General features: G+C 35.2%; 2 protein-coding genes across 2 annotated transcripts; both read left to right on the top strand.

Moving 5' to 3' along the window:
- Positions 1–661: 661 nt before the first annotated feature.
- Positions 662–5873, top strand: LOC132166909 (silicon efflux transporter LSI2-like). Its single transcript, XM_059577767.1, has 5 exons — positions 662–885; positions 2786–2848; positions 3143–4452; positions 4627–4816; positions 5567–5873. The coding sequence occupies exons 3-5, from the start codon at positions 3259–3261 to the stop codon at positions 5827–5829; spliced, it is 1647 nt and encodes a 548-aa protein (XP_059433750.1). The 5' UTR covers positions 662–885; positions 2786–2848; positions 3143–3258; the 3' UTR covers positions 5830–5873.
- A 1865-nt stretch (positions 5874–7738) lies between these two features.
- Positions 7739–9337, top strand: LOC132163288 (silicon efflux transporter LSI3-like). Its single transcript, XM_059573521.1, has 3 exons — positions 7739–7960; positions 8135–8324; positions 9075–9337. The coding sequence occupies exons 1-3, from the start codon at positions 7739–7741 to the stop codon at positions 9335–9337; spliced, it is 675 nt and encodes a 224-aa protein (XP_059429504.1).
- The last annotated feature ends 1330 nt before the right edge of the window (positions 9338–10667 follow it).

Consider the following 10667-nt stretch of genomic DNA (forward strand, 5'->3'; position numbering starts at 1 on the left):
AGATTAAAAAGAAGATTGTGCAACCATCTCAAGTCAGTTCGATCACCATACAAAGCACAACTATATATATATATATACACACAGTTGGGGTGGCGATGTTGTTCCTCCCATGTACAACACATTCCGTACGTGGATTTACAAAATTAACTCCATTCGTGGTAAATAGAATCTATCGTTGTGAGTAGTCAATATTGTATTATTATTGAACTCAAAACGTACTCTATTTTCACATAGAAAATAGAGTAACGCTAAAAATTACTTTTGTATCACTCAAAAAAGGATGTGACTTATAAAATTATCAACCTCTTTAATTAATTATTATTAAATTTTAATCAAATAATAATTTTAAAAATTATATCAATTTGAGATTGACACAAGAAGAATACAATAATATATAACTTCTACAATTACTCTGAAAAAGGTCATTTCTATGATATATCAATTTAAGATTGGCTTGAAGGACGCCAGCTGTGAAAAAAACAAAAAAGAAAGACTTGAAGAAGTGTCTCTCCCACACGGATGGTTGACTGACAAATAACGAATAAATATCTACAACCGCGACAAATGCTCTTGTTTATTAGTTGCAGATGCAGAGTACTCGTAAATCCTACAAATAAACCACTCTTTGCTTTGTCCAAATTAACTGCTATTTGCTGATTCATTTATCATCATATCTTATGCTGCAGAGTATTACGTTTCTACCTGCGAGGATGCACTTTGATTAATATACAAACTGTGGTGTTCGACTAATCTGTTTTGCAGTTTTTCTGGAATCTAAACGCATACTGTTGTCGTTCTAATAGCAGTTGGTGGGTTAGGACGTTGTATCGTACGTTTATAAGCTTTAGTTATGAATAGTTGGCATCGGCTGAAGAAAGGGACGAGGTTAGCTAGCATCTTCTACTTGTTCTTTTTACGTTCTATATTATTTATATGGTCGTTCGATCGTTTCCTTATAGATACGATTATTATCTTTGTAAAAATTTCACAAACTCAAAGGATTTTGTATGTGACAGGAAGGCACTATTTCCGCATCTTTCAAATATTTTGTTGCTTTACGGGACCTAACTATATATATATTTATCATCAACATTTTCTTTCCTTCTTTTTTTTTATTTTTTTTTATTTTACTTTTTATTTTTAATGTAAATGGTTAAGTGATTTTTATTTTGAAGAGAAAACTTCCATTAAAAAATATATGAATACAGGTCCAAAATAAACTTTATTGATATGATATGTATATGTTATCATCACATAATCTAAAATTTTTAAATGATGAAATATCATTTCTAATAATATTAGATGTAATAAAACATAACTATAAAATATGGACATAAATTTCCTCCATACACAGTTGGGGTGGCGATGTCGTTCCTCCCATGTACAACACATTCCGTACGTGGATTTACAAAATTAACTCAATTCGTGGTTATAGAATCTACCGCTGTGAGTAGTCAATATTGTATTATTATTGAACTCGAAACGTAGTCTATTTTTCACGTGAAAAATAGAGTAATGCTAAAAGTTATTGTTGTATCACTGATGTGGCTTATAAAATTTATCAACCTCTTTAATTAATTATTATTAAATTTTAATCAAATAATAATTTTAAAAATTATATCAATTTGAGATTGACACAAGAAGAATACAATAATATATAACTTCTACAATTACTCTGAAAAAGGTCATTTCTATACATAAAACTCCAAGAACAGGTGTCGTGGAAGTTTCTTCTCTAACGTACGTACGGTTAGCAATCTCAAGAATATACTCCCAAAACTGGTGGAAATTTAGAATATACTCCAAATCATGCATGGTGACGTTTCTTGAATTTTCTCGACACATGTAATATCTGTCTATCCAACGAGAGCGTAGGCGTGCATTAGCCGCCTCATGTTGGGAATCTTGCATTGAATTTCCTGCCCTTTTGATCAAGCGGCCGGACCCTTGGCAGATAGTAGTTAGTACAAAACCTGAGTGAATATCACTTAGTTTTCTTATATTATTTCTTAATTATTTTATTTTATTTTTTTGCATTACTGTTTAACTATTGAATTAATAACTAACTTTTTTTATTAGCTGAAACTCTTAAAATAAGCAATCATTTAGTATGCATATTTGAACAGATCGAGGTCCAGAGGCTGATTATCAGAAAAGATTTTAGCTTTTAAATGCAAATCAGACCGCTCTAATTTTGATATATAGTTGCTGATTATCACACTTACTCTCGGTTCAGAGGCTGGACCTGACGTCTTAGTACCTCTTTTCAACTTAGAAATTGTTTGTTTTGATCATTTCTTTTATGCTTTGTAAAGATATTTTTTTAACGGTTTAGATTTAATTCCAAAAAATTTAGAAATAAATCTAGATCCTTAAAATGTTACCAATTTTTTTTACCATATCTAAGTCAAATCCAATTTTTGGAATCTGGGTATCGTATATTTATTTCTAAATTTAATGAATGTTGAATTAAATGATTGTTGAAGCAGCACCTTCATAAAGATTGTGGGGTCATGCGATACGTTTGACACCTTCTCTGAATTGATATTCAGTTCTTATGTATATTTTCATATATGTTGTATATGCAGAGAATTTCTGAATCTGGGTTTTCGGTTTTTTAAGATTTAGTTTGGAATACTGAGATTGTTGTGGAAGTGACATTTCTTGAAAATAGTTGATCATTCATTCTGTTAATGTCAATATTAATGGGTATTGCAAAGATAAAAATAACAAATTCATATTGGCTGGATTTTGCTTTTAATGTCAATCTTGGTTCTTCTCTCAGGGAGTTCTAGATAAGAGAAGAAAAAGGAGAAGAAGAAGAAGAAGAAGAAAAACTAGTTTAATTGTTAGTGTTCGCCGTACTCGTCAATCCCTATATTACTTGATTTTGATAATGTACTTGTTTTGTGTTAGTTTATTATGCCTTATGATAAATCCAAAGATGCAACAACTCTCTGCATGCTATCTTCCTAGCACTTGCTATATGCTTACTATTTGCCCTCCAGCAGTTGGACACTGTGCTTCAATGAATTTTGCTATCATGTTGCTCTAGTATCACAATTTTGTATCGAATCTATGATAGATTCAGAAGATTGAATCTCCACACAATTATAATGTTTAATTGGTTTTTCCTGGCCAGGGTACTTTTCTGTCAAGTAGATTTATGATAATATGGCATCAGCTGTGGAATTTCATTAATACGTTGAGCCCTAAGGACTGTATAACAATAAGACTACGGCTTACTAAGCTGCAAAGATGGCCTTGGCTTCTTCTGTAAAAGTGGTTCTGGGATCACTTGCTTTCGCAATCTTCTGGGTATTGGCGGTCTTCCCAGTCGTTCCTTTTCTACCAATTGGGAAGGATGCTGGGTCCCTCCTAGCTGCTATTCTAATGGTAGTATTCCGAGTCCTAACTCCAGATCAAGCATATGAGGCAATTGATCTACCAACCCTTGGTCTTCTCCTTGGGACAATGGTTGTCAGTGTCTATCTAAAAAGAGCAGACATGTTCAAGTACTTGGAAAATCTTCTCTCATGGAAGAGTAAAGGAGCAAAGGACTTACTTTGTCGAATCTGCCTGATTTCAGCCATTTCAAGTGCCCTTTTTACTATTGAGACCTCTTGTGTGGTATTAACTGAATTTGTCTTAAAAATTGCAAGGCAACATAATCTCCCGCCTGAACCTTTCCTTCTTGCCCTAGCCTCTAGTGCAAATATTGGGTCTTCAGCGACTCCAATTGGCAACCCCCAAAATTTGGTCATAGCTGTTCACAGTAAGATATCTTTTGGGAGTTTTCTAATTGGAATTCTCCCTGCAATGCTAGTGGGAGTGGTTGTCAATGCTCTAATTCTTCTATCCATGTATTGGAGGCTGTTATCAATTCAGAAGGATGAAACAGATGCAGCTGTAGATGTTGTTGAAGAGGAGGATGTGGATTCTCATCGCTTTTCACCAGCCATGATGTCACATATCACATCCTTGAATTCTCAGGAGTGGTACTCTAGATTGGAAACTATAAATGAGCAAGGCTCTCCCAACGTGCATGGGAACATGGGTCATGTTGAGACCATTAGAAACCGGTTAAGTTCAAATGAGAATGAAATCCACAGGGTCCCTTGTGGCACGTTGGATTCTGCAAGGAATTCTAGTGCATCGAAAGAGCTGGAAGATGTTGTATCTTCTCCCAAAAGGGAGGAGATCATTCCTTCAAAGACTGTTGTTAGATCAATGGACAGACTAAGAGACGCACTTTCTATAGAGTCTTCAGAAGGAAAGGAAGATTTGACCATTAGATGGCAAAGGATGTTGTGGAAGTCGTGTGTTTACCTTATTACTATAGGAATGTTGATTGCTTTGCTCATGGGGCTGAGTATGTCATGGACTACAATTACTGCTGCACTTGCTCTCGTGGTTCTTGATTTCAAGGAATCTAGGCCTTGCCTGGAAAAGGTATAATTTGCTAATTAACATGATGCTGCTCTTCTCCTTTTTCAATTAGTTTTCCCCTTTGTCTATCAATGGGACTTCAAAACTCTAAAGCATATCTTGTAGGAGATTATGAATTACATGGATGGCTTGTTGGAGAGTTTAAAATATCTTAAGTTGATTTCTCTTCTTTGCCAGGTCTCCTATTCACTTTTGATTTTCTCTTGCGGAATGTTTATCACAGTAGATGGCTTTAACCAAACTGGAATCCCAAGTACTCTATGGGACCTCATGGCGCCTTATGCACAGATTGATCATGCTAGCGGGATAGCAGTTCTTGCCATTGTCGTTCTTCTCCTGTCAAATTTGGCTTCAAGCGTACCAACTGGTATGTTGGTGTATTTTTTCCATGTCTTTTTCTATTATATGTCATCATTCTATTTCTTTTTTGGATCTATCATATATATAAAATTAGCTTCCTAGAGTAACACCTGGCTGTAAAGTCTGTTTATGCAACTTTATGTTAGCAATTGCAAGAATGCCAAGAAATTGCTAGCAGTGCAGATTTGGAATGCATATGATTTGAACATTTTTTGGCATTTATGGTTTCTTAAGATTTCTGGATGCTATATATTTTGGTATGGTTTGGATTTTGAATACAGAATATGATCTCTTAGGCATGTCAAAGTTTAACCAGTATGGGTTTTTTTCTTGTTCTCAAGCTTCCTTTTTGCACTTGAGACAACTTGATATTAATTGTTCTCATGCATGGTCAAATCTTAATCAAGTTGGGATTGCACCATCGTATACTGAACAGTTGTTTAAGTTTGAGAAGTATCTTTAACTTCCCTTTGTACAAAAGTTGGCACTCTCCTGGGTCATTTTCTCTCAACAAATTGCATCCCTCACTAGAAGAATAAATTTGATTTTTTCCATCCACATATCTTGGTAATCTAAAGTTCCTTTCCATCTACATCTCTGAGAAGATTTGTTTTTTCTTTCATATAAAAATAATCTAGGCTGCATTTAGATGTGGTTTAAATTACTTAATTGATATGAATTTTTGAGCTTTGAGGATTTTGCTCCAACACATGAGGATGAGGGTCGCTTATATATAAATCATGCTTATACTGTGTAGTTTTGTTGCTGGGAGGACGAGTGGCAGCATCGGCAGCTGTAATTTCTGCAGTTGATGAGAAGAAGGCATGGCTCATCTTAGCTTGGGTTAGCACGGTAGTTGGGAACCTCTCATTACTGGAATCAGCTGCATACTTAACAGTGTGTGAAGAGGCTCGCAGAGCTCCACGTCTTGGGTACACTTTATCTTTTTGGAGCCATCTCAAATTTGGACTCCCCTCGACCCTTATAGTCACTGCTATTGGTTTGATACTCATACGATGATCATATATGTTGTGTTGGTTTGACAAAATTTTTTAGATAATGTTTTTTGCCAAATGGATGTTAAGTAATATAAAGATGAAAATAGTTTTGTGTATTTTGTGCTTTTAATTATTTGTTATTACTTTGATTATTTATTTATTTATTTTGTTAAAGAGCAAAAGGCAATTTTAAGTTTTTAACGTTGTAACAATACATGATCTAGAAAAAAAGTGTATAACTATAATGTTCTCCAAAAGCTGGCGATGATGGTTTTAGATAGATGTCCACAGAAGAGATGTATAAGGTAAATTGTGCATCACTTGGCATGTTTAGTGCATAGCTTAATACACATGGAAGGAAGTGGCATATGAGATGTCAACGTCATGGGTTTCTCACGTGCAGGCAATAAGTTGGGCCATTTCTCCAATTGACCAAACTGGTGACCTAATTCCTCCTTCAATAAAAGATTTGGGCTTGAACTTGTTGATTCATTGGATGTCCTTTTTCCATATCAACAGGAAAAGGGCATTGTTGACCCAAGCTCAGGTCAAGAGACAGGACCTGGATCAATAATTAAAAATAGACTGTTTTAAAAACTAGGGAATTTAGATATAAACTCCTTAGGTCAACGCGCTTCCATTGAAAACTCCCTGGGTATTTTTTTTTTTGGAAATTTAGTCCCTAAGTTACTCGAAACTACTAGAAACTCCCTACTGCCAAGTTTTGTTAATTGCCGTTATTTTGAGTTAAACGAACCGTTTCACTTAACTCCACCTCAGTCGAATTTTTGTATCCTACGTGTTCACATTGGACACCACTATAAAAATGGTGTGAATTTTTGACGTGGAGTTTTTGACGTGTCAATGGTATTGACACGTCAAAAACCCCTTTTGACGGGAGGTTTTTGACGTTTTTCAAAGGTTAAAAGGGGAGGTGTCAAAAATCCCAGATTTTTGACATGTCTACAGTGCCATGTCAAAAGTTTTTGACGTTTAAACACAGGCACGTCAAAAAATATATTTTTGACGTGCTAAAACTGAAACGTCAAAAGTTTTTGACGTGTCAGTTTTGCCACATCAAAAAGTTTTTGACGTGTCAGTGGTATTTTTTGACATGTCACCCCGTTTGACACGTCAAAAAATATCTATATATATATTTTTTTATATTGAAATATTGAAATAATTCCTGATTATAATATTTCCTAATTACAATATTCCAATACAATAAATCCAATTCCAATATTCCAATATTCCAATATTTCTAATATCCAATACATAATCCAATCAATAATCCACATACATAATACAATCAATAATCCATATACATAATCCAATAATCCAATCCATTAATCCAATACAATCCATTAATCCACATATTCCGATACATAATCCACATAATCCAAAACCCAATACAATATCAAATATCTAATACATAATCCAATCAATAATCCACATAATCCAATAATCCAATCCATTATTCCTTTACCCCATGTCAAGTGGTCAAATACCAAACCCGGAGGGTGGCGCTGGTTATTACGGCACACCTTACAGGGGCAGTGAATTTTTCCATCAGGGATTCTACAGTTCCTAACTGCAAAGTCCACGAATGATCTGCACCCGTCTCTGTATTCCCTCGTATCCCTAGACTTTGTCATCCAACTCTTGTCCATAGCTTTTGTTACTGGAACCGTAATTAAGGTCCAAATTTAAAAACATTTGACATGCCACATGGGGACCGTAGATAAAATATATGTGGTTATCTTATGCGCTATCTATTTTTTTGTTCTTGTTTTTTATGACATTTGCATAATCTAAAGTTGTAAGACCTAAATTAATTTTATGAAATCCACAGTGCATCGAAAGAGCTGGAAGATGTTGTATCTTCTCCCAAAAGGGACGAGATCATTCCTTCAAAGACTGTTGTTAGATCAATGGACAGACTAAGAGACACACTTTCTATAGAGTCTTCAGAAGGAAAGGAAGATTTGACCATTAGATGGCAAATGATGTTGTGGAAGTCGTATGTTTACCTTATTACTATAGGAATGTTGATTGCTTTGCTCATGGGGCTGAGTATGTCATGGACTACAATTACTGCTGCACTTGCTCTTGTGGTTCTTGATTTCAAGGAATCTAGGCCTTGCCTTGAAAAGGTACAATTTGCTAATTAACATGATGCTGCTCTTCTCCTTTTTCAATTAGTTTTCCCCTTTGTCTATCAATGGGACTTCAAAACTCTAAAGCATACCTTGTAGGAGATTATGAATTACATGGATGGCTTGTTGGAGAGTTTAAAATATCTTAAGTTGATTTCTCTTCTTTGCCAGGTCTCCTATTCACTTTTGATTTTCTCTTGCGGAATGTTTATCACAGTAGATGGCTTTAACCAAACTGGAATCCCAAGTACTCTATGGGACCTCATGGCGCCTTATGCACAGATTGATCATGCTAGCGGGATAGCAGTTCTTGCCATTGTCGTTCTTCTCCTGTCAAATTTGGCTTCAAGCGTACCAACTGGTATGTTGGTGTATTTCTTCCATGTCTTTTTCTATTATATGTCATCATTCTATTTCTTTTTTGGATCTATCATATATATAAAATTAGCTTCCTAGAGTAACACCTGGCTGTAAAGTCTGTTTATGCAACTTTATGTTAGCAATTGCAAGAATGCCAAGAAATTACTAGCAGTGCAGATTTGGAATGCATATGATCTGAACATTTTTTGGCATTTATGGTTTCTTAAGATTTCTGGATGCTATATATTTTGGTATGGTTTGGACTTTGAATATAGAATATGATCTCTTAGGCATGTCAAAGTATAACCAGTATGGGTTTTTTTCTTGTTCTCAAGCTTTCTTTCTACACTTGAGACAACTTGATATTAATTGTTCTCATGCATGGTCAAATCTTAATCAAGTTGAGATTGCACCATCGTATACTGAACAGTTGTTTAAGTTTGAGAAGTATCTTTAACTTCCCTTTGTACAAAAGTTGGCACCCTCCTGGGTCATTTTCTCTCAATAAACTGCATCCCTCACCAGAAGAATAAATTTGATTTTTTCCATCCACATATCTCGGTAATCTAAAGTTCCTTTCCATCTACATCTCTGAGAAGATTTGTTTTTTCTTTCATCTAAAAATAATCTAGGCTGCATTTAGATGTGGTTTAAATTACTTAATTGATATGAATTTTTGAGCTTTGAGGATTTTGCTCCAACACATGAGGATGAGGGTCGCATATATATAAATCATGCTTATACTGTATAGTTTTGTTGCTGGGAGGACGAGTGGCAGCATTGGCAGCTGTAATTTCTGCAGTTGATGAGAAGAAGGCATGGCTCATCTTAGCTTGGGTTAGCACGGTAGTTGGGAACCTCTCATTACTAGAATCAGCTGCATACTTAACAGTGTGTGAAGAGGCTCGCAGAGCTCCACGTCTTGGGTACACTTTATCTTTTTGGAGCCATCTTAAATTTGGACTCCCCTTGACCCTTATAGTCACTGCTATTGGTTTGATACTCATACTATGATCGTATATGTTGTGTTGGTTTGACAAAACTTTTTAGATAATATTTTTTGCCAAATGGTTGTTAAGTAATATAAAGATGCAAATAGTTTTGAGTATTTTATGCTTTTAATTATTTGTTATTACTTTGATTATTTATTTATTTTTTTTGTTAAAGAGCAAAAGGCAATTTTAAGTTTTTAACGTTGTAACAATACATGATCTAGAAAAAAAGTGTATAACAATAATGTTCTCCAAAAGTTGGCGAGGATGGTTTTAGATAGATGTCCATAGAAGAGATGTATAAGGTAAATTGTGCATCACTTGGCATGTTTAGTGCATAGCCTAATACGCATGGAAGGAAGTGGCATATGAGACGTCAACGTCATGGGTTTCTCATATGCAGGCAATAAGTTGGGCCATTTCTCCAATTGACCAAACTGGTGACCCAATTCCTCCTTTAATAAAAGATTTGGGCTTGGACTTGTTGATTCATTGGATGTCCTTTTTCCATATCAACAGGAAAATTGCCTTGTTGACCCAGGCTCAGGTCAAGAGACAGGACCTGGATCAATAATTAAAAATAGATTGTTTTAAAAACTAGGGAATTTAGATATAAATTCCTTAGGTCAACGCGCTTCCATTAAAAACTTCATGGGTATATTTTTTCGGAAATTTTGTCCCTAGGTCACTCGAAACTACTAGAAACTCCCTACTGTCAAGTTTTGTTAACTGCCGTTATTTTGAGTTAAACGAACCATTTCACTTAAATCCACCTCAGTCGAATTTTTGTATCCTACATGTTTACATTGGACACGTAGGACATAAAACTCACCGTTTTGGACCATCCAAAACGGTGAGTTTGGCTTAAACTGGAGGTTTTCTTTTTTGAAACTTATCACTTGCATATGGTCAAGAAAAAAAAAAAAAAAAAAAACCCATACACGTGAAGCAGCGAACCCACCGACGCAGAACCCGCTGGTGACAGAACCACCGGTTAAATCACTCATTCCGGTGTCACTTTTTTGGCTAGGGTTCCGTCAAATCACAAGATTTTGAATCAAAAAATCTTGTTTCGACGAAGGTATTTTCCGGAATTTCTTTGTGGGTTTTGTTGATTGACTGAAATGGAAGCCTTTTATAGTAGTTTTTTGAATTTTTTTTGTTGTATTGGAAGCTTTTGGTCGAAACCCCATCCCCAAGCTTTTTTGTCGAACATCTGTCGGATTACTATATACACCTTTGAGAGCTTGTATTGAAATATTGTGTATAATTTATTGCACTTTTGAGCCAACATTATTGTTGATTGGCTGTGGGTGTGGTCCACCTTGGTTGTGGTACTGGAATGAGATAGT

The sequence above is a fragment of the Corylus avellana genome, chromosome ca1 (assembly GCF_901000735.1).
Source record: "Corylus avellana chromosome ca1, CavTom2PMs-1.0".
NCBI lineage: Eukaryota > Viridiplantae > Streptophyta > Magnoliopsida > Fagales > Betulaceae > Corylus > Corylus avellana.

Excerpts from the sequence above, each read along its gene's own strand:
- LOC132166909 (XM_059577767.1), top strand. The coding sequence starts at position 3,259 with ATGGCCTTGGCTTCTTCTGTAAAAGTGGTTCTGGGATCACTTGCTTTC. Across the intron at positions 4,453-4,626 it reads CTAGGCCTTGCCTGGAAAAG|GTCTCCTATTCACTTTTGAT; the intron begins GTATAATTTGCT and ends CTTCTTTGCCAG. Across the intron at positions 4,817-5,566 it reads GGCTTCAAGCGTACCAACTG|TTTTGTTGCTGGGAGGACGA; the intron begins GTATGTTGGTGT and ends TATACTGTGTAG.
- LOC132163288 (XM_059573521.1), top strand. The coding sequence starts at position 7,739 with ATGGACAGACTAAGAGACACACTTTCTATAGAGTCTTCAGAAGGAAAG. Across the intron at positions 7,961-8,134 it reads CTAGGCCTTGCCTTGAAAAG|GTCTCCTATTCACTTTTGAT; the intron begins GTACAATTTGCT and ends CTTCTTTGCCAG. Across the intron at positions 8,325-9,074 it reads GGCTTCAAGCGTACCAACTG|TTTTGTTGCTGGGAGGACGA; the intron begins GTATGTTGGTGT and ends TATACTGTATAG.